Source organism: Podarcis vaucheri (assembly GCF_965113315.1).
Source record: "Podarcis vaucheri genome assembly, chromosome: 11".
In the NCBI taxonomy this organism is placed as follows: domain Eukaryota; kingdom Metazoa; phylum Chordata; class Lepidosauria; order Squamata; family Lacertidae; genus Podarcis; species Podarcis vaucheri.
In genome coordinates this window covers 21,706,350-21,730,580 of record NC_138749.1, presented here as the reverse complement: position 1 = coordinate 21,730,580, position 24,231 = coordinate 21,706,350, and the positions used below count along the sequence as shown (strand labels likewise).

The 24,231-nt window shown below is 41.2% G+C and overlaps 1 protein-coding gene across 6 annotated transcripts in view; it reads right to left on the bottom strand.

The window, feature by feature from the left end:
- Window positions 1-24,231, bottom strand: part of PARP8 (poly(ADP-ribose) polymerase family member 8) — a 159,476-nt gene that overhangs the window by 40,245 nt on the left and 95,000 nt on the right. For 4 of the 6 annotated variants that reach the window (XM_082241864.1, XM_082241865.1, XM_082241866.1 and 1 more), the window contains 7 exons: window positions 18,799-18,893; window positions 13,488-13,548; window positions 11,038-11,128; window positions 6,905-6,971; window positions 6,015-6,140; window positions 2,674-3,259; window positions 35-88 (listed from right to left, as the gene is read on the bottom strand). In XM_082241864.1, the coding sequence (XP_082097990.1) occupies window positions 35-88; window positions 2,674-3,259; window positions 6,015-6,140; window positions 6,905-6,971; window positions 11,038-11,128; window positions 13,488-13,548; window positions 18,799-18,893 (1,080 nt within the window). The remainder of the gene's footprint in view (window positions 1-34; window positions 89-2,673; window positions 3,260-6,014; window positions 6,141-6,904; window positions 6,972-11,037; window positions 11,129-13,487; window positions 13,549-18,798; window positions 18,894-24,231) is intronic. The other 2 variants (XM_082241868.1, XM_082241869.1) reach the window with 1 other exon arrangement.

The window sequence follows — 24,231 nt, the reverse complement described above, 5'->3', positions numbered from 1 at the left end:
AGCTTTCTGAAACAGAGGAGGTATTCTGTCCTACCTGTACGAGGAAGCCATGGTCTCTTATTGGAATGGATTTTGCACCGTAATTTGGCTGTTTTAGAAGAGAGAAAAGTAGCAGCAGCATTAGAGCAAGTCTGGTATACTGAAGCATTAGTTTCAGAAAAGGAGATGCATTGGTCTTTATTATATAAAGCATGAAATTGTTGATATTTGCACCTGGAATGCACTCAAGGGAAATCCATGTCTTATTCCAATGGTTTTCACTTGAGCATGTTTAACAGCAGCAGTAGCAGCAACAAAAATTGGGGCCAAACAAAGAAAACAGGGGCCAAACCATTTGCACAATTAGCAAACTGCACGAATGTCTTTTCAAAAGTAAATAGCAGGTGAGGTCAGGACTGGGAGGGAAGGCAAAGGTTTAAATTAGGGATGGGGAACACTTTTCATTCCAAGAACCCTTTGGGGACCATATGCCAGTAATGGGTGGAGTCAATGGCAAAAGTGGGTGGTGCAACAAACGTGAATTGTACTTTCATGGAATAGGCTAGTATCTCCAATAAGGCAAACAAGAAGCATTATTGGAACTCCAAGACGTATTCTAGCTGGGCAAAAATATTCAAGGAGGGGACAAAGCAGGGTAGGTGGCCTGGAGGACTGCCCACCTTAACCACATGCCTGAGTCATAGCCTGAATTGAAAGCAATTCAAATAAGCCATTCATGCAATTTGCCAGCTGTGTGCCTGGCACTGCATCTAGTTTGGCCCTCCTTTCTGAAAGTTGTTCACCTGTACCTAAATCCCGTTCTATGTTCTACCAAAGGAAACTGCACACCATTCTTTAAAGAAAAAAGCAAACATCTGTCCTTTTAACACCGCACTTCTACGCATCCATAACCAGATCCTGAGCGAGGCCAATGCTGATCGGAGCTGGGCTTCACATGCCACTTTTCATACTGACTACAGAGATCAGAAAGGGTGTTGTACGAACATCTGCTGCTGAACTGCACATGGTGTGAAAGCAAAAGGTTCCCGATTTAATCATCATCAAACTCTGGCTAAGAGGACAGGACTGGGTAAGAGTTTTGCCTGAGATCTTGGGAGTGATGCTACCTCCTGAGTGAAGCCATACTGGGTGAGATGAACCAGTAGCCTTGATCAGACATCCGCTAAACCACAGTTAAATGTGATGATAATGAGTCTCCCTTCCCTTCTTCCAAAGAGCCCACAATGGGGAATATAAAAGCTTTGACTTCTATCCCAATATTCCTCTGAAGTTCTCAGGATAGCGTATGTGCCTGCTTCCTGACACCCACCAATTTTATGATTACAATCACCATATCAGGGAGGTTAGGCAGAAAGAGATCATGAGCAGCCCAAGGTCAACCCATGGAAGCTTCATGGCAGTGTGCCCACATTGCTTATCATGGCATGACTGAGCCTAGCTTCCTCTGGGGCTATCCCCCACCCCCCAATTTCTATCTCTGGCAAGAACACCAGGAAGAGCTCAGAAGCTCTTTCAGTTTTGATTAACCACAGATTGGCATGTCACCTGAATCCAAGAAACTACAGTTAATCTTTGAAACAATCTAACTTTTAATCATGGGATGTGCAGCTATACTTATATTAAGCATAGTTTCAGTTTCAGATGCTATGCTAGTGCTGTTGATCAAAGCCAGAGGTGAAAGCTTCCAGTCTCCTTCCAACCATGCTGAAGATGGAGGGGGAAATGGAGGCTTACATAAGCTCATTCCCATCACATATAAACCATTTTTTCCTCATGATCTCTTAACACAGCCATTGTGGAGCCTGGAGCACAAATTTACCCCTCTGGAGGCACCCACTTTATTGGGTTGTGACTGCTGTATTGTGCAACAAGTCCTTTCTCCAAAGGCTAAACTATCATCAAAAGTTGTATTATAAAAATTAATTACTGTACTTTATCCATGAATTTGCAACAGCAGGAATACCAATATGGAGAGGCAGAGAGAATCTCACACCTTTCATTCTCTTCACATTATTTTCCCAGAGCAAATAACAGCTGTCTGCATGAATAAGATTTTAAATATCTGTACCAGCACTCAAAATAATAAAGTCATGGCAAAATTACTTCCATGGTCATTTTCCTACTCCTTGTTGACAAACAGACCATGCCATCATTATACCTAGAGATTCCTCATAATATTTTGTAGTATTTTTTTAGACATGATTCAATACTTCCTTGGGAGATATTCCCAGAATATATCTTCTTATCTTCTTGATATGGATATCCCATTCAGACATGATTTTGCAGCAGGCTTGGCACATAGTACCATGGTTAATGGTTGCCTTCTGTTGCAAGATCACAAGGCCCATTATTTTAGTCACAGAAATGTTAACATGGCAAAATATCATGCAATACATTTGTTAATAGTAAGTCCCAAGGGGACAGATCAAATCAGAAAGGTTCACCAGTGTGAGTGGAAGCTGAAATGTTTTCTAAGGCTGCAATCAATAACATATATTCAAGCTGGACTTAAGTAGAAAATGGTTAAAAATGGACTGTGTGACAACACGTCTATGAACAAAGGTACAATTTCATGCAATTTACCAAAACTCTGTTTCCACTTCTGCATGTATTGTATGTTTAACTCCCCCCAACACCCAGAAATATGTGGAGAAGAAAAAAAAGAAAACCCACAGAACAAAACTGGTTACGCACAGCAGATTGTGATGGGGATGATGAAGATGGTGTTAAGATACCAATAAGCCCTGAGGTAAGAGAGAGCCTCCTGCCCTCTGCTATGGTGGGTTCTTTGAAAAGATCCATTTTAGAAGACTTGGGGACACCAGAATAAGTCTTGCTGAGCAATTTGTGGTTCTTCAGCCCGTCTAATTCATCCATCCTAAGGTTACTGGAGTAAGACCTGCTCAAAAGTTTGTGGGGCTTCAAAGTACTGTTGTGCTCACATCGAGTATCCCCAGAGCATGGTCTACTGAGCAACTTGTGGGGCTTCAAAGTGCCGCACTCGTCCTGCTTGATGGCTGCCGAGCACGAGTGGTTCAAGAGTTTGTGCGATTTAATGGTCATGGTGTGTTCAGCCCTGGGATCGCTAGACAAGGAGCGGCCAAAGGTTCGGTGGGACTTGGTGACACACGCATCCTCAGCCTTAACTGTGCTAGAACAAGTCCTTCTCAACAACTTGTGGGTTTTTGAGATGCCATCTTGTTCGGGTTTCAGTTTTGATTTGTTTTTCCCACAGCCTGGTGGAGGATAACTCGGCGACCTTGAAAACAGGCAGAGAGAAAAATTAACTGGAGCACAGCTTGCTATGAGAAATACCAACAACATCTTGCTTTTGTTCAGGTCTCAGTTGTTGTCTTGACCTGGAAGTGAACCCTCTTATTCTTTCCCCAGGTCCTTCTTGTGAATGCCTGTCAACAAACCGTCAAGCCAAGCTCCAAACAGGGGAAGGCCACAATTGAGTAGTAGAGTGTATACAGTGGTGCCCCGCAAGACGAATGCCTCGCAAGACAAAAAACTCGCTAGACGAAAGGTTTTTTCATTCGCGATTTGCCTCGCAAGACGAATTCCCCTATGGGCTTGCTTCGCAAGACGAAAACGTCTTGCGACTTTGTTAAACCGTTTAAACCGTGCTTCGCAAGAAGAAAAATTCGTTAGACGGCAAAAATTGCGGAACGAATTAATTTCGTCTTGCGGGGCACCACTGTACATCCAAGTTTACTTCACAGCATGAGCAATTAAGACTATTACTGGATAACATCTGCTCTTAAATGAAGCTTCAGGAGAGGCACAACCCCAACACTTCTTCACACAATGACTGACTAACTTGTGAAATTCAGTTTCACAGAATGTGGTAAGGACTAGTAGCTTACATAGCTTTAAGAAAATACTGACAAATTCATAAAAGGTTGGTTTACAGCAGTAGTGTCCAAACTCGGCCCTCCAGATGTTTTGAGACTACAACTTCCATCATCCCTAGCTAACAGAACCAGTGGTCAGGGGTGATGGGAACTGTAGTCCCAAAACAACTGGAGGGCCGAGTTTGGCCACCACTGGTTTACAGGTTAACCAAATGAAATTATTGAAATTAGAGGGAGATAGTACGCATGGTATTCAGCTAAGTTTTACTCAGAGTAAAACCTCTGAAATTAATGAGCTTGAATAAGTTAGACTCATTAATTTCAATGAGTCTACGCTGAGTAAACTAGCCAATGTTTCTCATAATTAGATACTGTACTAAGGACAAATAAACTATAGAGAATGGTTGGCCATCATCATGTGCTTGAGAGCGTTCAGAGACAATTGCCTTCTGCAGCTTTTTGTATATATCTACCAAAATTAAAAACAGTATCTTTGAAAGAAACTACGTTGCTTGATTAATCACAGACACTAAAAAATATTTAATCAATTAATGCCAACCTTTGAATCTAACTAGTTAATATATTGAATAATTTAGCCCAGCCTTGGCCAACCTGGCAGGGGCTGGTGGGAGTTGTAGTTGAAAACATCTGGAGAGCAACAGGTTCGCCAACAGGTTGGCCAATCTCCCTCCCATCCTTTCTAAGGTATGTTAAAGAAATAATGGCATCACTTTCTGTACCCATGTACAGAAGGGTTCTTTCCATGCATGGGTGATGGAATTGAGACCTAACAGTGGATTCCACCAGCAAAATTTGGGATGGCAATTTCTTTGAATCCCCCTTAGTCCCTTAAGCAAGCTGAACTGTCCCTGCTCTGGAGAATCTTTGGAAGCCACCAGAAAGAGATTTGCAGGGGGTATAGAAAGTGCTGTGGAGAAAGACAGAATTGATGTATGTTATCTCTCCTGCTGGTAGGAGCAATCAAACTCTGCTCAAGGGATGATTCCACCAGCAGAAAATGTGTTAAGATCTGAGTCATTCAAATTACCCACAAGACAGTGAACAAGGCACTTAACACAATAATGCAAATAATCTAATGGAGAAGATGACATATAATTTGAAACTGCAATAAGGACGGGTACCTCCAGACATTTTCTTATATGTTTTGGCATTTCTTTATGACATATACTGTGGAACCATCATATTCAAGACAACCCACGTCACAAGTCTGGCAAATCTGAAACTATACTTGATGATCTGATAACGTTGAAAGTCTTTACTTGGACATTTGTTATTTTAACTCATGTGAAACTACTCATTCTACATGCCTATTTTAAGGTTTTGTTTTTCTATTTCTATTTTTGTTGTTATAATTGTTCTCTGTTTTATACTTATACTTTATACTTTATATATATATAATGTGTATAAAACAGAGAACAATTATAGCAACACACACACACGTGTGTGTGTGTATATAAAAGCTGGAGTGTAAAACCTTAATTATTATATCACGCCTGTGTGAATTTCCCCCCAGAGCTGGTCAAGCTGATCTGCAGCACTCCTTATGGTAGGCACTTAGCAGCAGGAGCATATTTAGCACTTTTGCACTCTGCAGTATTCACCGCCTCTATGGTTGCTGTTAATAGAACTCAACAAGACACAGCTGAAGCCCTTACAGGAAGTGGGATGAAAGAGATTGTGCAATGGGGACCTAAAGAACTTATTGTGTGAAAAGTCTGAGAAAACCACAACCTTCTGAACTCAGTTTATGTGATTTGCCCCACCTCCTGCAAATCAGTAGCACTGCAATGGCTCAGTAGAGCACTCCTGCTCAGTAGAGCATGAAATCTAGTAGGAATCCTGATTAGCCCAGGATTCTCCCTTGCATGGGGGACCCCTTCACAGGAACATCAATATGTGAAAATGGCCTTGCCCAAATTGCATTGCTGCCAAACGCACAGCTAGTAGGGGCTTGGTCAGATGCACACATCAAGAATTAGGAGAGGGGGTCTCACTGGTATGACATTGTGGTCCCCTCATACATGGAAAGTATGTTTGCAACGATCTGAGTGAACTTCTCTCTTAAGGAACCTGAAAGACATTATTCAATCTTCTAGTAGGATAGCACCGTGCTGCTCCATGATCACTTGTGCTTACCTGCGCAGTGTAGAAAAGATGTGCAGAGGAGATTTCACCTTCTTCTCTGACATTTTTTTGTTGTGCGTACTGTTTGATTTCTCTTTGCCATTTTTCCATTGTTGCGTAACAAACGTTTGCATGATTCTGAAAGTTGAAAACACAGAGACAAATCTTTGGTGTGCATCTGGACACTTACGTAAGACTCAAAAGGGTCCCTTTCCCCCAATCTCACCCTGAAGATTTGCTCTTTCTAATTTGGCTCACTGGATGTTTCTTACATACAAGACATATATAGAGATAGCCATCCTTAAACATGCCATTGAGAGAAGTGATGAAGCTATAAAAAGTGTTTTAGTTGTATCAGCCTTAAGGCAGCGTGTGGCTTCCAACCAGCTTCTCCAGCTGGGATTGGCTACTGCTGTACAACCAATGACAACCCTGTAATGCAGGGATGGGGAACCTGTGGCACTCCAGCTGTGGTTGGACCACAACTCCCATCTTCCCTGACTACTGAATATGCTGATGGGAGGTGGAATCCAACAACATCTGGAAGCGTTACTTGTTAGCCACCCCTGCTGCAATGTGTGAAGGAATATCTACTCTCTGCTTTCCTCAACTGGTTGTGTTCCAGATACTGTTGGACTACAATTTCCATCATCCCTGACCATTGATCATGCTAGCTGGGGGCAACAACAATGTCTGGAATGAGCCAGATTGAAGAAGCCTGGACTACATCAATAAAGGTATGACATGATACACCTAGATCTGTCTTTCTTTGGATCCTTGGAGAACAGGTCCTCATGGCAATGCTGTTATTAATTCAGACTGCATCAGTCCAAAACCAGCCAGACACAATACGTTGCAACAAAAACACACACAATATGGGATTTAGTTTTAGCAGAACTCACTTCTTCAGCTGATGCCCCAGTCCAAATCTTTCCTTAGTAGAGATCTGAAATACATCAACGGTGGGCACTGTAGGACAGAAGATATCATTGAAAAACTGAGAAAAGCTCACATATTCCAAAGCCTACCATTACTATAGTGGAGTATTAGAGCCCAGTCCCCATTACGTCTGATGAAAATTGTGTACAAGCTAAGTTCACAAGACTGTAGAAGAGTTGAACAGAGAAAAGGTTTTGGAACACTGAGACTCGTGGAACATTGTGAGTTTCCTGCATATCAATGGAAAGGACCTTCCCCACAGGTTCTGTGTTGATAGAGGTTATGATGCCTAGCAGAGGCCATGCCAGACAGCATCAGGGAACTGGATTCAATTTGGAATGGCATTGCTAAAAGCAAGGGGATTTGGACTCTGTTGAGATAGGTTCTGAATTAGCTTGTTTCAATCTTGGGCCCATGGGACGCGGGTGGCGCTGTGGGTTAAACCACAGAGCCTAGGACTTGCCGATCAGAAGGTCGGCGGTTCGAATCCCTGCGATAGGGTGAGCTCCCGTTGCTCGGTCCCTGCTCCTGCCAACCTAGCAGTTCGAAAGCACGTCAAAGTGCGAGTAGATAAATAGGTACCGCTCCAGCGTTTCCGTTCACTGCTCTGGTTCGCCAGAAGCGGCTTAGTCATGCTGGCCACATGACCTGGAAGCTGTACGCCGGCGCCCTCGGCCAATAAAACGAGATGAGTGCCGCAACCCCAGAGGCGGTCACGACTGGACCTAATGGTCAGGGGTCCCTTTACCTTTACCTTAATCTTGGGCCCATGCAATGCTTCAGGTTATGTCACATTCTCAAGAACACAACACACCTCCAACCCCCCAGCACATTCCCCCACTCTGATTCCCAGTACTGGAGTCAACCAGAAAGACTGCTGTGGTGGTTTTAGCCAGGCATTTGGATGCTGCAGAAACACCAACCTGGACATAACAAGATGTTTCCCTTGTTTCCACAGGTCTTCATGCTCACAAAGCATCAGCTGCCCTTCCCAGGGCCACTCTCTTCACCAGGCTAGTTTAAGAGGGAAAGGGATTTCTGTGGTGTTGGGAAGGGCTCTGGTACTTAAGCCCACCAAATTGTGACCAGAGCCCAAAACTTCAGAGAGACATGGGCCTAGTTTATAATTTGCCTGTCAGTTCTGAAATAGGGAGGTTCATACCCTAAACTCTCCCAATGGGTCAACAACTTAAAAAAAAAATTCCAAGATGGGTGAAAAGTACCCTTAGAGAAAAGGCAAGGATGATGGATGATAAGGCTTTCTGAAAAGCAAAGCAAAACAAAATCTGGAAAATTACCAGATGAATTGCTTAAAAGAGGAGGCCATGGCAGTCCAGCACTAGTGTTGTCAGAATCCCTGGATTTTCAAAAAGGCTCAAACAGGAGCAGAGGAAAAATCCTAAATAGGTTATTACTTCTTAAGAAGCCAGCTGAGGAAAGAGGGGGGATATTTGTACCTTATGTAATGTGGAGCAGGACTCATCCACTTTTAGGAAACTGGCATTATCTACAACAGGAGCAGCTTTATTATACTTGTATGTTAAATCACATTCCCAACCTCTACACATGCATTAGCCTGGCATTTTTATTCCATAGGGTTCAAGTGCTTTTTGCACTCAGCTGCGCCATCAAGGCTTGCGACCATGGCTTTCAGCTTGTGAAAGGTTACAGATTATTGCCACATTAATTTCTTGCAAGGGCAAAAAAGGCAGGTGTTGATCTGGCTGCCCTGCCACTGACTGTGCCTGCTTCACTGCTGGATGTGATCCAAAATCCACAGAAGGGCAGTACCATTGTTAGGCTCAACGAAATAAAGAGCAAGCATTTGCAGTCTGCAGAACAGAAAACTAGCTCAGGCAAGAAGTTAAACAAGGATATAAAGCCAAGAGCGGTGTAGCCTGCAAGTTACAACACCCATCTACTGGAGTGCTTGGCTGCATATGATTTTCATGAGACTATGGACAGGTCTTCCTTTGGACATGTGCAATATTATTTGAGTCACTACTTGGCTGTGGAGAGAGAACCTCTCCTGCTTCCAGGAGAAACATCACCTGAAGGCTTTTAATGTAAGTACTGGTGAGACACAAGAGGGATGGGAGCAGAGAGAACAGAAAGGGAGACAAAAGTATGGAAAGGTAATGTATAATTTACAAAGCAAGGCACTTGGTGTGGATAAAAATTGGCTGCATTCACACAACAGTTTATTACATTTCCCTGTTAATTCCAGGATTGTATTTGACCTTTCAGAGAGTGTGAAAGCCACTTCCAAAATATAGTGCATTAATCTAGAAAACTGCAGGAGTAAAATGACAAAATTCGGGGCATCAGCAGACGATGCAGAAAGGGTGGGGAGTAGTGACATTGTCCAATGGTTCCCTGGTGCAAATGAAATTTAGTGTGGCATAGCAGTATATTGGTCTAAAAGTTTCATAAGACAACCGATACTGCAATGTGACAGGAACATCAGAGAACAGGACAAAAGTGCCAGCATTATTAGCAGGAAAACCAACACAATATTCCTCACGTCTGAATGCACCCATTGATACAAGTGATGAGTGGGTAGGTGTTGAAATCCTTTTCCTTTGGCTGTTTTGGACTGGCGACAGGAGTGCACAGCCAATGCAGGATTCAACCCCAACCCCAGATGGTGTCACAGATACGGCTTGGGGGAAATGACCTCACGGGTCTACTCAAAAATATAAACAGGGCACAGATTGCTATAACAAGGAGACGGCTAAATTCTTTCACAAATGTGAAAAAGTAAACAACTATTGAAAGACGGTTGTTAGTACAAAGATAATAAGTGTTCATCTACCACTTGATTAAAAAACCCCAAACACTTCTTGCTTAATTTTCAAAAGGATGCTACCTCTAACAATTGCTTTGAATTAGTGCTAATGGTGATGCATAGACAAGAGAGTGCAAAAAGAAATACTCATAAAGAAAGAATAGTTTTGTTAAGTGATGAAATTAATTGTGCGGGTGAATGAACAGCTTATCAAATAATTGTGCTGGTGACATAAGAGCTTATCAGAAGTTCATTTCAAAGTTTTTAAAAACTGAGTAAAGGCTGGTCCCCTATGACTGTTGCTATAATGAATTTTCTATGCATAGAAAAATCATAACACAGCTTGGTTTAAGACTTACAGTGAAATCTTAGCGATACATGTTATTGCTTGTAGCGAACTGAATTTTTCTCACTCAATGGGTCTTCTATGTGTCTCAGGGCTTTCCTTTTCAGCCAGAACTCACCAGAACTCAGTTCTGGCACTTCTCAGGTGGGCACCAATACCATTATAAGAGAATAAAGGTGTGTTCATGGTGCATTCTGACACCTCTTTTTCTAGGAAAGGGGAAACTTGATGCCCAGTGATGTAGCATCACAGCCTTTGGAGCATTACGCGATACACAGAAAAGGAAAGGAAGAAACTGGCTGAAGTTTTCAGCAGTAGGCATGCATTCTCCACAATATCTTCTGACTTTCAAACCATTTTCCTCAAAACCCTCGAGTTTCCTGCAAGGTTATCAGAGCTTCTTCAATGAGATCACCACAGTGGGGGGAAACACAGATTGCCAGCCTTTACTGATCTTCCAGTGCAATATGTAGCCATGGAAAGGGTGGGTGGGTTTATCCTCACTGCAGCCCTGTGTGAATGGAAAGCTGCCACAGATTTGTGTCCCAGAATTCTCTGCAAGGCACCAGGGTTCTTCAGGAGGTAAACAAATGCAAAAGGGTTGTGGGTTTGCTGAGTGTAGGAAGTTGCAAAGTTAAATCTTAAGAAGGATCAGGAATCCTGACCTGATTGAGAGTCCATCACTCTACTTCATTAGCAATCCATTCTGACTGATCATCGCCCACACAGATTTAATAACTGAATTTCTGTAGTATTAACAGCCACCCATTGATTATTGCTATGTCTCTGTCTGCTAAAATTAAACAGCCCTTCAGAAGCCAATACTCTCTTCTTGAGAATATAATTATGCACTACAATCAAGTCTCGTAATTGCTTGGTGGAGAAAAATCATCATGGGCGCCATGTGCAGGACTCCCTACAAAGGCATCACATAGGAAAAAGGAACAACAAAAGCGACTTACCGGGGCCATTTAGATATTGCGTGAGTGAACAGTGCAACCGCACAATTATAGGCTCTGTGCGGATCACGTCCCATGCCACTGCAATCTCTTCCTGAATCAAGAGCACAACAGAAGCCATTAGCCATTATCATCAGGTTCAAATTCCGCCATTCTCGCTTCCAGGGCTGGCAAAGGAAATGAATGTGCTGGCCTAAGTTGCTGTCTAGATTGATTTGCCAAGGCATGAGTTCTATCAGCTTCTACTTAATATTAGTAACTGGAAAGGGGTCAGTAATAAAGCATGAACTGGATTTTGACAGAAATGGGTTTCACAAATGAAAAGAATGTGGAACTTTCCCCTTCTCATGGTATCTATACAAATCTATGCCATGGGCATCATTTTATCCCATAGGTTTGCAGAAATGAAGCTGTACAAAAGTTAGTCTTCTTGTTTTATTCCCCCAGAATGGGGGGCGAGGGATGGGCTATGCAGGCATCTACGCACTATGGTTTCCATCTTCAGTCACATGCAACCTGATTCTATACAGATTTACTTGAAGTCAGTCCCACTTACCCCCACAGTGGCTTACTCCTTGTGAGTATAGGATGGTTGCCTTTGTCCAAATAAATTCATCCCATTACTTCTGTATATATATATACTTCAAATATATATTCCAGTTTCAGAGTCAGAACTAGGATGGATTCATTAAACTATAGCCTATGGTTAACAGCTTTTACTTAGCGAGGTGTGAGTTATAACAAAGTGGGCTGTTTTGTTCCCACAAATTGCCCTGAATTTCCTCCATGAAATATCTACATTTAAAATAAAAGTTCTTCTTCAAGCGTGAGAACTATTGAAGGAACATACATTCCCATATGGTACACTGTTAAATATGATAATGGACAAAGATCTTACAAACCATTTGAATCATGAGAGATTGCCATCTACAAGCCACATCAAAAATGTTAATTCTGAACATAGTCAAAGTTACATAAAAAGATGATTAGAATCCAATTCCTGATTTATTGGTCACAGTTATCATCTCTATACCGATAAATTTTGGAATGAACTAAACATCACAGATATTAAAAGCCAACTGAGCAAACCTTTGGGGTTTTGCAGTCATGGAAAAGGTCGAAAATGGTTTTAATGAAGAAATGATAAATTTTATTCCACTACATTTAAAACAAAATAGTGCTTTCTTTCATAGAGATTTTGGCCTGAACTTTGCATTTCTTGGCTTGGATAACAAATCTTGGCAACTCATCACCTTCCTATAAGAGCCAAGCATTGCCACACGCATACCACCAAATTCTTCTTCAGTTCAGATACTAATCCAAGATGGAGATGAACACAACTCCTCCCTGTCATTGAAAATCCGTTCCCTCTGGGCGTGGAAGGAAAACAGACACTAGCACTGTTTGGTAAGAGTTCACACAGTTTTACAAAAGATAGGTCCTGTCACAGTTCTCGTGCTCCTTTGTGTACAAAATAGAAAACACACACACATTTTCTCATGCAACACTAGTGTTAAGGCATGTTGAATTTTTCAACTTTCAAATTCCCAAAATGAGGGGTGCTGAAAAGTTTTAACATGATTTGGGAATTCAAAAGATATTTTGGTTAAATTAATATAATTTAGTTTTGCTTGGTAAGGAAAATGTGTGTAAAATTGCATAGAAATCACTAAAAATGATTGCCAAGTACTTGTAGTTGTATATTATTATTATTATTATTATTATTATTATTATTATTATTATTATTATTAATTTTCAGAATGTAAAATTAAATTATTTGGTATTCTGAAAGCAGTTTATGAGCTTCTTAATCAAATGTAGACCTACCAAGCTCAATGTTGTCCCATCACAAAAATAATAGCAGATTTGAATTCCTCACACCCAAAAACATATTTTTAAGAACCCTCCACTGAAGGAATTTGCAAAAATTAAGTTTTACCTCCTAAATTGGCATGCTCTACCCTAGTGTGCAGTAGGCCACTTCTGTGGATGACACATGCCATTCAAAAAGGCACATTTGGACCAAAAACCATCCGTCCATGGAGTAAATGGCCGGAGGATATGCAGTATGCATGGGATGTCTTTCCTGTCTTTCCTAAACTTTACACACTTTCTTGCAAACACGGCAAACCAAAACTTAACATGAAGAACTATGGCAGAGGACTGTGACACCAGGTCCCTTGTCTCCTGCTGTAAACTTTTGATATTAATGGAGAAAGCAGTATCATTTTAAGTCATCTTGACATAAATGTATACAACTACACCAAATATTTAAGAGTTGCATGGAACCTATCACAACAATGTTTCCACTCAAAACAGACTCATGCAACGGAAGCTTCTGTAAAAAAAAAAAAAGCGATGTGCCAGTGTGTGGCTGACTACACATCTTGATGAAAAACAAAGGCAGTTATGTATTAATGGTTGCTATATTACCATATGGTTCAATTACTTACATCAAGAAAGCTAACATCAATATGCAGATCAATGTCTACATCATCAATGGCTCCATATTCCCTGAAAGGAAAGAACAGCATGTTACAGCTAACTTTGATACTCGTGACCATCCAAAAGAGATATCCTATCAGCAGACTGAAGAATATAAAACTAGAAGACAGTCAACCGTATATATAACCCGGTTTCCTCCAGCATAAAAATGGGATTTCTTGCAGTATTGAATAGGTTATGTTGCACCCGCGCCAAAATGGTTCCAATGTCACCTCTGGGTGGCTTTTGCTGAGACCATACCTCAGTAGCAGAGCTGATAATTTGCAGCAGACATTATGTACAGTCTCCAGTATCTCTGGATAAAAAGCTCAGGTAGAAAATGAAGAGATATATATCTTGCCTCAGACCCCAGAGAGATACTAACAGCCACAGCAGACATTGCAGTAGTGAGCTGGATGGACATATGTATAGTCTGATCTGGTAGACAACAGCTTCTTGTGTCTTCAGCATAAAGAAGTTGGAGGAGATTGTGGCAGGATAACCTCCAACAGGAAGCCTTTGGGAAATGAGTGGCATTTTAGCTCACGTTTGGAGATGTGGTTTTAACAGTGAAAACGTTGTTTCGTGCTAAGCCACAAAAATGAAATGGAAGAAAAGAATGTGCAATCCAAAACAGCCAAAATAATTTCCATTCTCAGACACAGCTAGTGCAATGCCGCAGCCCCAAAGAGGAAGTCATGAAGCAGCATTGCCACATATTATTGACTTTTTATTTTGAAATCATTAACTTTTGGAAAAAGTCACACAAAATGGACCCCTCTTGTGAAAGGATGGTTCAGGATGATACACAATGTGTCATTCTGTTCTTTGTACACCTCAACTTGTTTTGTCTGTTCGTGGAAACAAAACCATTGTTCTACACGGTAAGGGAAAGGCTAGTCAGGCACAGTGCAATCACTTCATAATACTAGACTACATTGGATGGCTGTTGTAAGGATGACTAAAATAGTATATGTAAAGCAATTCAATCATGCAAAAAAAATATATTAAGAAAAGGGGGTGGGGAGAACTGCATACACACCAAGGTACATTTCAGGAAGAATCCACTGATTTCAGTGGATAAGATTTGATTGATTGACTGACTGACTGACTGACTGACTGACTGACTGATTTATATACTACCCTTCATCAAAAGATCTCAGGGCAGTTTCAGCAGATAAAAATACAAGATAAAAGCACAAATAAATACAGTGGTACCTAAGGTTACATATGCTTTAGGATACATACGCTTCAGGTTAAAGACTCCGCTAACCCAGAAATAGTGCTTCAGGTTAAGAACTTTGCTTCAGGATGAGAACCGAAATCGGGCTCCAACAGCGCGGCAGCAGCAGGAGGCCCCATTAGCTAAAGTGGTGCTTCAGGTTAAGAACCGTTTCAGGTTAAGTACAGACCTCCGGAATGAATAAAGTACTTAACCTGAGGTACCACTGTAGTCAAATGGATACAGAATATTAATCAGTCAAAGGCATGGTTGAAGAGGAAACATTTTCGCCCGGCACTTAAAACTATACAATGAAGGCGCCGGACAAACCTCCCTGGGAAGAGCATTCCACAAATGGGGAGCCACTGTAGTAAAAGCCCATTCTCGTGTTGCCATCCTCTAGACCTCACATGGAGGAGGTACACAAAGATGGGCCAAAGTTGTTTAATGCAGTGTCTGGGTTGGTTTATATGGGGAATGGCAGTCCTTGAGGTATTGCAGTCCTGAGCCGTTTAACAATGTACTGAACTCTCCCACTGAAATAAAGTGGTTTGTTTTAAATTTAGCTGGACTAAATCTTAAATATTTATGATAAAACAAACATACAATAAAAGCAGTAACTTGAAATATTAGGGCAAAATCAATTGACTGTTCTCTTGTTGAGTAAGCTATACAGAGAAGATTTTATTCCAACAGTGACTGTAAAAATGAGCGTGAATGAAATTCAATAATGCACATCCAGTGTGACTGGCGAATATTTGACGATTTTGCTGTTTTATTTTGTTTCATTGACTGATTGCATTGACTGTGCTTTGCTTGTCTCTTTCTCCTGTATTAATATGTCATTCATCACTTTGGGTGCATCTGGTATAATAATAATAATAATAATAATAATAATAATAATAATAATAATTCATTATTTATACCCCACCCATCTGGCCACTCTGTGCAGCTTCCAAAAAAATATTAAAATACTGTAATACATCAAACATTAAAAGCTTCCCTAAACAGGGCTGCCTTCAGATGTCTTCTAAAAGTCTGGTAGCTGTTGTGGCATATAAATAAACCAACACACACACACACACACACACACACACACACACACACAAATTCAAGAAGAAAATTGGAATAGTATTTTAGAAGAAGAGCAACCCATCTATATTAAATATTTTGATCAATATGCATATGGAAGAAAACCTGAACTTTAAAGTCCTCCTCCTAAAGCTATCAAGGTCATTGACTGCCTGGCCTTCCTGCTACAAGCAGTAAGCACAGAATTCGCCAATGCTTAATATATGCATGAACTTCTAGCACTTCAACAAGATTGCATGTGCCAGTTATGCTTCCATGCTACACTTTACACATTGAGTGTTGAGAGATAGGGCCACACAGTTAAAAATTGGTTTAACAACACCTACAACCTATCGAGTAAAGCCAAGAGATTAAGAATACATTTCTATGGGTCTTCCGTGTTTGCTTAGGTTCTGAATAAATATACAGGACACAGTTTCTTTACTCAGGTTCTCATTAAGTACATGGCTGGGGCATGTTCAATTTCTTTTGTTTGTTTACAATGGGGTGGGATTCACCCAATGCACCTGATCAACAGAAGTCCTGTACAAGGACTTCCACTTGCACAAAGGGGCTTATCCTCCTCTCCTCTCATGTATACCCCCCGAAACTGGCTCTGGGGAGGTGAGGAAAACACTCAGAACAGCACGCAATTGGGAGGAGAGTGAGGATATTTCCATTTGGCAAGCTGCATCGCATGCCCAGATGGAACAGTTGTAATAGTCTGGCGCTGATCTCTACCCAGTATTTTTAAGCCACCCCCATCACAGCATGATCCCAGGGTGGGAGTACAAAGATCATGTAAAATCACAACAGAATCAACAGGAGCAATAAGAAGTTAAAATCCCAGATAAAGCAATTAAGCCCCAATAATAGTCTGTATCTGAAGAAGTGTGCATGCACACGAAAGCTCATACCAAGAACTAACTTAGTTGGTCTTTAAGGTGCTACTGGATGGAATTTTTTTATTTTGTGTGGATAATGTCATTATATGGTTTAGCCACTAGGTGGCACTGGATTGAGTTGCATGTTGATGGAACTCGGGAGATTCCTGTTACTGCTGGTACTGTTGAAGAGAGGCAATAAAGTTCTTGTCTAGCTTCCTGATTGATGTACCCTCTAAGCCTTGCATGACACTAATGATCCCTGTATGACAAGTCATGTAATGGTCACACATCTAAAGAAAATGTCGCAGGTTGGAAAATGTGGTGAAGTTGCTGGTTGGCTGTGGGGCAGGAAAGATCACAAGGTGATTCTGGTGGAAACTGCAGATATTCCCTAGGTGCCAGATGGACTTGCAGGCCAAAGAATAACCAACAATGCAAAGAATGAAAATTCAGAGGAGCATGTTTTGACCACCAAGGAACTTGTAAGCACTTTCAACAGTGGCAGAGAGAAGAAATGTAAAATGTTTTGGGGTTGTTTGGTTTTCTTCTTTCCTTTTGCAAGCCAGAAGCAGCCAGTTATTAAATGAATTGGGCCTCAGAAGATCACACAAATTATAATGAAGCAGGTACTGAAGAAATTGAGCACGATGACGTTTTTATAAGAAGTTAACATTTACTTTCATAGCCTGTGGAGCCTGAGGGAGCTTATTATGAAGGTATGCATAACTTCCCCAACTATAGCTGTTATCAGCCTTGCAATTAAATGATTATCTTCTTCATTCCATGTCTGGCCTTTAATTTCCAATACGCTCTGTACTTAATGAATTTCCACTTAATTCAAAACGGCACGTAATGAAAGTAAGATTTTCCTTTAGTCGTATTGTCTAAGGAACTGCAACATACATTCACAAATTCAATTCATATGCCACTCAGCAGAATGAAAGAAATGAATTCTAAGGAATATTAATTTGGCTTCACTAAATGGAGAGAGCAACATATGCACAGCTCATGTTCAAATTCTGACAACTTTTTATATTTTATTCTATGCTAAAATAGAGACAGGCTGAAACGGTGATGAGGAATGGTCACTTGTAAAGAACTCTAGGAACTGTATCCATGAAGATGAAATGGCAAATTAAACACAATGACAGAAGCAGACTGTTCTTTTAGGTGTTCTTCAAGTTAACTAGACATTTGACTAACCTCTTTCAGTAAAATTATGTTGGATATACAGGTACCATAGAGTTTATGAATTAGCAGCCTGACCAAGTTCAGACATAATGCTTAGCCAAACGATGGTTTAGCATGAATAACCAAATGTGTGGGTGCTATGAACTAAGTCAGAGTTTGCCATCCAAACCCAGGATTGTGGTTTATCTTGCTCCAAACAAACCTTGAGCTGTAGCCCAGGTTTGTACTATGGCTTACCACTTGTGGTTTGTCTGGGGGAGATAAGCCACAAACTTATGTTCGGACATTAATGCTTAAGCCAAACTGTGGCTCAGTTCACGGAGGCATTGTAGCAACAGGACCAGAGGAGGAACAAAGCAGACACCATCTTCTCTGTTTTGTTTGTTTGTGCTAATCCATGGTTTGGCTGAGTGTTATGGGTGAACTTGGCTAGCTATGATGCATCACAATCAGATGAATGTTTGCTTGGAAGTGAAGTCCCAGTATATTCAAAGAAGTTTAGCAAGTGTGCTTAGGATGCAGCTCTGAACTGCCAAAAACTGCTTATTTAATCACCCGAAGGTTTCACTGTATGTTCAGAAGTCTTCAAATGGCCAAAGACATTTAGCAGTGAAGCCAAGAACAGTATCTTAAATTTCAGTAAATCTAATACAACCAAAGGGGGAGAAATCCAGATACCAGGGAAAAACAAAACACTATTCAATTTATTTTTCCTTTGTATATGCAGGAAATGACAGGGCATGCACCTGCTTGTTCTGAAACCGAGATTCCCTGTAGAAGCCTTTATTTACTCAGTTTTAGATACCAGATATACAGCTTGCCCTCAGTGCTAAGCTATATTAATTTGTCATCTTCTTCTTAGCTACAAAGCCATCCTTAATTCACCTTCACAAAGAAATATATAGATACCTGAGAGAAACTGCATTTGGCCCATAGATCTCTCTCACTGCTGCCAAGTCCGCTTCCAACTGTGGGTGCTTGTGAAGTTCTCCATCATAACTAACCTGCAGAGAAAAGGGGAAAATATGTTTTGCTGAGAGGTTTTCTTTCTTAGTAACTCCCCCCACAACCCGTCTTCAACGACTGGCCCAAAGTTGAGGTCACCTTGTGGCAGAAACACAGGGAAGTGCAAAAAAGTATAAGAGCATTAAAAAAGAATTCTCAGTGGATGAGACCAAATGTCTGCTTTTTTTCCTGCAAAACTAGGCAAGTGTGTTTAGGATGCCCACAACAAGAGCATGGCAAAAGGGTTGATTGTACAGTGGTACCTCTGGTTACATACACTTCAGGTTACATACGCTTCAGGTTGCAGACTCCGCTAACCCAGAAATATTACCTCGGGTTAAGAACTTTGCTTCAGGATGAGAACAGAAATCGTGTTCCGGCAGTGCGGCAGCAGCAGGAGGCCGCATTAGCTAAAGTGGTGCTTCAGGTTAAGGACAGACCTCCGGAACGAATTAAGTACTTAACCAGAGGTACCACTGTATACACTGTTCGGGTATTCACTGAATGTACAGTAGCTTGTAAATTCTGAAATAAATTCAACAGGCCTTGCCTGTTGATTTCCCCAAGCAACTGGCATTTACAGCTATCCTGCAGTTACATTATACAGAGAACAATAATGTTGGGTGGCCTTATACAAATACAGAGGAATAGTGGGAGGAACCAGCTGGGGAACCACCAAGGGAAGAAGGCTCAGAGTCTGGGAACTGGTGGTGGGACAGTGATGGGTGGTCACAGAGAGAAGGAGGAGAAGACTGGGAAGAGGAGGTGTCAGAAGCTGAAGGGGTAAAAAGGCTCAGTGAGTTGGGAAAATCTTTGGCAGAGAAGTCAAGAATCAGAAGAAGAAGCTGAAGCAGACAAGTGGAAGGAGGGAGGTTAAGAGGCAGAGATGAGTCAGGCTGGTTGAGAGGCATGGGTGTCTCCCCCTCCTGCTGCAAGAAGCTTTCCTCTCCCCTTGTCTCCCAGAACCAGAAGAGGCATGAAAAGAGTGGAGGAGAGATTGACTGCACACAGGCGCAGTCTCCGATTGCTTGCAAGAAGCCCTAGGGAGGAGGAGACAGCTGTGAGGCAGTGGGGCTTTTAGTCTCAGCAACTATTTAATGGAGCAAGACCTACAGGGCAAGAGCTGCTGTGCTCATTAGGCCTGAAACTCAGCCAAGTCTGTGATGGTCATGTTTTGCTAATGAGGAGTTAACTCCAGCCTGAATTGTGTGACTTACTGACCGGCATCCTCTGTGGCAGTAGGCAATTGCCTTATACCAAATGGACCACTGGTCTGTCTTCCTCAGTACTGTCGCTACTGACTGGCAACAGCACTTTGGGACTTCAGGCAGGATCTTTTCTCAGCCTGACCAGGTGATACCAAAGAATGAACCTTTTGCACACAAAGCATACTCTACCACAGACCCCAGGCTGGTAACACCATCACCAAAAAAAATAGGGTCATAAGAGATTTCTGGTCTTTGGGAGGTTAAATAAATGCAATACCTTCTGTCAATGATCACCCAATGACAGAAAACTCTGATTAAAGGAATCTCTTTGCTGTGTGATCTCCAAAGTCAAACACACACACAGAGAGAAAGAGGCTCTGCAGAGGGAATTTCATTTATTGGATTATTTTGCATTCCCTCTGTACCACAATCCCACACAGTACCAGCAAAAAATTCAGTCCCCCTCAGCAGTATTTTCACCTCATCTGGAGTCCTTAAAAATTAATTATCCTTCATTAAATAGTCTATTTTTTCTTGGAAATGTAAATGAAAGGGTTTTGGGTCTTTTGGGTAAAAATGAAAAGGAAGGAAAGTGATGCAAACATTATTTGGCCTGTTTAAATTGAAATAGGGCTCATATAATAATGTTAAGGTACATTACTGTGGAGCTAAAATGGCAAGAAAGAGGCTGCATTCCTTCAAACAAAATCTGATTTAAACTATCCTGCTTCAGGAGAGGTTTTCTTTGATTTAGGGAAGTTAAGAATTGAATCTTTGTGAATTCTAATATGGACTGACCAGCTATGCACCTCCTGGAAGAATTTGCAGATTGCAGCAGAACTATCTATTGAATCTTGCACTTCTCCAATGTTGTGACAGAACTAAAAAAAAGTATCAAAATGTGCTTTAAATTACCTGTTTTGAACAAAACATTATTTTAGAGAAAATCCGGGGGGGGGGGTGTGTCACAAATTAATGCAAAAATGGGATGGAACTGACACCTGAGTATGAAAGTGATGTATGAAAGTGACATTGACCAAAAGGAAATCCACCCATTCCCAACCTAGATGCACTGAACTTTGTACTGGGCAGGCATATGTACATTTATTTGTTTGGGTGCACTTAGGGCTTACCCTAATAAAACTTCATATATGTCATGCAGAGTTAACCCCCAGTCTTCCTGGACCAATAACACCGTGCTCTATTTAAAAATGCCACAGCAAGAATCTAAAGATTATTTTTCCCCACAATGGAAGTAGATCAGGCAGACCCAAACTTGGCCCTCCCAATGTTTTGGGACTACAGTTCCCATAATCCCTGACCACTGGTCCTGTTAGCTAGGGATGATGGGAGCTGTAGTCCCAAAACATCTGGAGGGCCGAGTTTGGGGATGCCTGGAGTAGATGTTTGCATTAGGAAAGCAGCCTCTTCCATTGCTCCACTCAACACTTTTAGAAGACACAGGACAGTGGCAAATTATGTGGTTATAACAGCATCACCCGAGAAAGGGAAATCTCAGCATGGGAAGCAGCCACACATCTTGTTGATTTTTTTTTAATAACTACATTGCCATTGAAAGCCTTGAGGAATGGCAGCCACAGAACTGGTGGTGGGATGGTAAGAAGAGAGTGGGAGAGAGACAAAAAGAAGAAATGGGTTCACAATAAACTTACAACAGAATTATAGACAATCTGCCGTCTTCTGAATTGGAATGTAAAAAGCTATGGTTGCTATGAACCTGGTGCGGCAGACAGTAGAAAATATTAGTCATCCAAGTAATGACTTGAAAATTTCCATTATCCCTAACTCATCAACCAGACCCACGGGAATTTTCAATGACTCTAACAGCCCATAAAGCTAAGACTCCAATGAAGTCAATACAAAATAGATTTACATTAATATAGTGTAAATAGGAGATAACAGGGTGGTCTTGTATCTTGTAGAAAGTCAAACGCTAATGTGCAATTTTGCCTGTGATGATGTCAGGGAGTCTCAGACCTTAATCAGAATAGTGAATATGACATTCAGTCTTCCTGCTAAGGGGCTAATGACTTGATATTCAGAGAAGTCACATTCAGCAGCTGCTTAACATGACTAGGCCTAAAGCTTAATGCTAATATATTATTTGCTTGTTTGTTTAAAAACGTACTTCCAAGGCAGCTAACAAATCAAAAAGCCAGACTAGTTAAACTCAACCAATGATTGTTGGGATGCTGGCTAGGAACACACCTGTTAAACAGGATTATTAGAGATGCATACTAGCAACACTTATATAAGACAGGAATCCGAGCTTCTGTCTGGGATACTGCTGAAATCAGGAAATAGCTAGGACTGATGGGATACCCGGAGGGCACCAGGAAATTCTTTTCTTGGGAAAAGCCTTTAAAAATGTGATCCCTTACCTGCACTCTGAAGAGTACAGCAAAATATCTTGAGAAATGAGTCTTGTTCATGGGTATGGACCTGAGCAGGATGCATTTGCCGAAGCAGCAGATGTCTCTGTGTGTATCATTCCATCACCTACACTGGTATGTGTTTCAGATCTGTCTTTGTGTGTGTGTGTGCACAGGGATTTGTCTGTCAAGACGGCCTGTGCACCAGTCTCTGCTTGTGTTATCCATCTGTCTGGGAACTTTTAAAGGCAAATCTTTTCTTTCTCTAGGTATGTTTGAATAAGCCTTTTTTCTGGGAGAAGGGGAAGAGGTTTGGTATCTTCATTTAAAGAAACACTTATCTGCATATAGATACATTCAAATGTCTGGTGGGATGGGGTGAGAGAATCAGATGATGTACAGCCTGGATGCCTGTGTATCACGTTTCAAAAGGTTCACGGTTCTTGAATCAGTTTACAAGGCCCATAACAACATGAGTCCAGGTTATCTCAAGGATCACCTGATCCCTTATATCCCAGTCTCATCACCGAGATCTTTGGGGGAGTCTCTGTTGATGGCCCCCCCATGACTGAGATACATGGCTTTTAACTATGAGGAGCTGTGTGTTCAATGTAGTGGCGCCAGGCCTGCATAATTTCCACCCAGGTACCCTCTTTGCTTCAGGTGTATGACTAAGACTCTTAAAACTAAGGCAGCATTTTAAGGTAGAATTTGGGTTTTGTGATAATTTTTTATTGTTTTATTATCTCTTGTTCTGTGGATTGTTTTTCTCTACATTCCTTAGAAATGTGAATAATTAAGTGATATATAAATGTCTTAAATAAAACAAAACTATTTCTAACATAACACTTTTAGTGAGTAGAAACAGAATCCAATTCAACAGTAGCACATGTTATAAGTAAAATACGTATAGTGTCACTCATTCTAAGGAGAAACACATACAAATAGCTGGCGAGTGTCAAATTTAAATATAGGATTGTTGTTTTGTCTGTCAATGAACAGATTCTAGGAGTAGCACAGCCAAAAACTAACCATACATGCTATTTAGAGAAAAGAGCAAACAAAAACTTTCACAGTGAAAAGTAAAATACCTGCAAAGATAAAAGGTATCACTTTCCTGTGTCTGAATGGATTGTGTTTAGAAGAGATGAGCCGTTAAACCGAGACATGATATAGATTTTTGACTGTTGTTCTAGAGAAGGAAAGCATTTTTTCCTCTCCTGAAGAATTCTGCACAGGTGACTGGCAGGAGTAAAGAAACCCTTTTATCAAAGATCAAAGCAGGGTTTTCTTCTTCGCCGCCACTGTCTTATAATCTCCCCATCACTCACAGCTCTTCGTGTCACTTCTGTTTGGTTCAGACTACTAAAAACTGGAACTGTGCGTAAAAGGCCTGTTGAAATACTTCACCCAGTTTGTGCACAGAGAAATCTGGAAGACCATTTCAGTGAATTTCTCCAGTAGTTTTCTCAGGGCAGACTGGCCGCCATCTTGGACCCTCCACAAGACCTGGCTTTGTTGTGGGACACTGGGCAGGAGGGAGCCACCAGACAAAAAATAACGGATAATGTTTAGAGAAAATACTGCAGAGGGACCTTTTTCTTTGTGGGTGAGAAAAATACAGTCACACAGCAACAGGGATACTATCCTCCAAGAAATCCATAGTTTCAATGCTCTCAGCATCTACATCTGTAGCTTCTTTATGATGGTAACAAGGAATATTGGAAGTTCCCTTC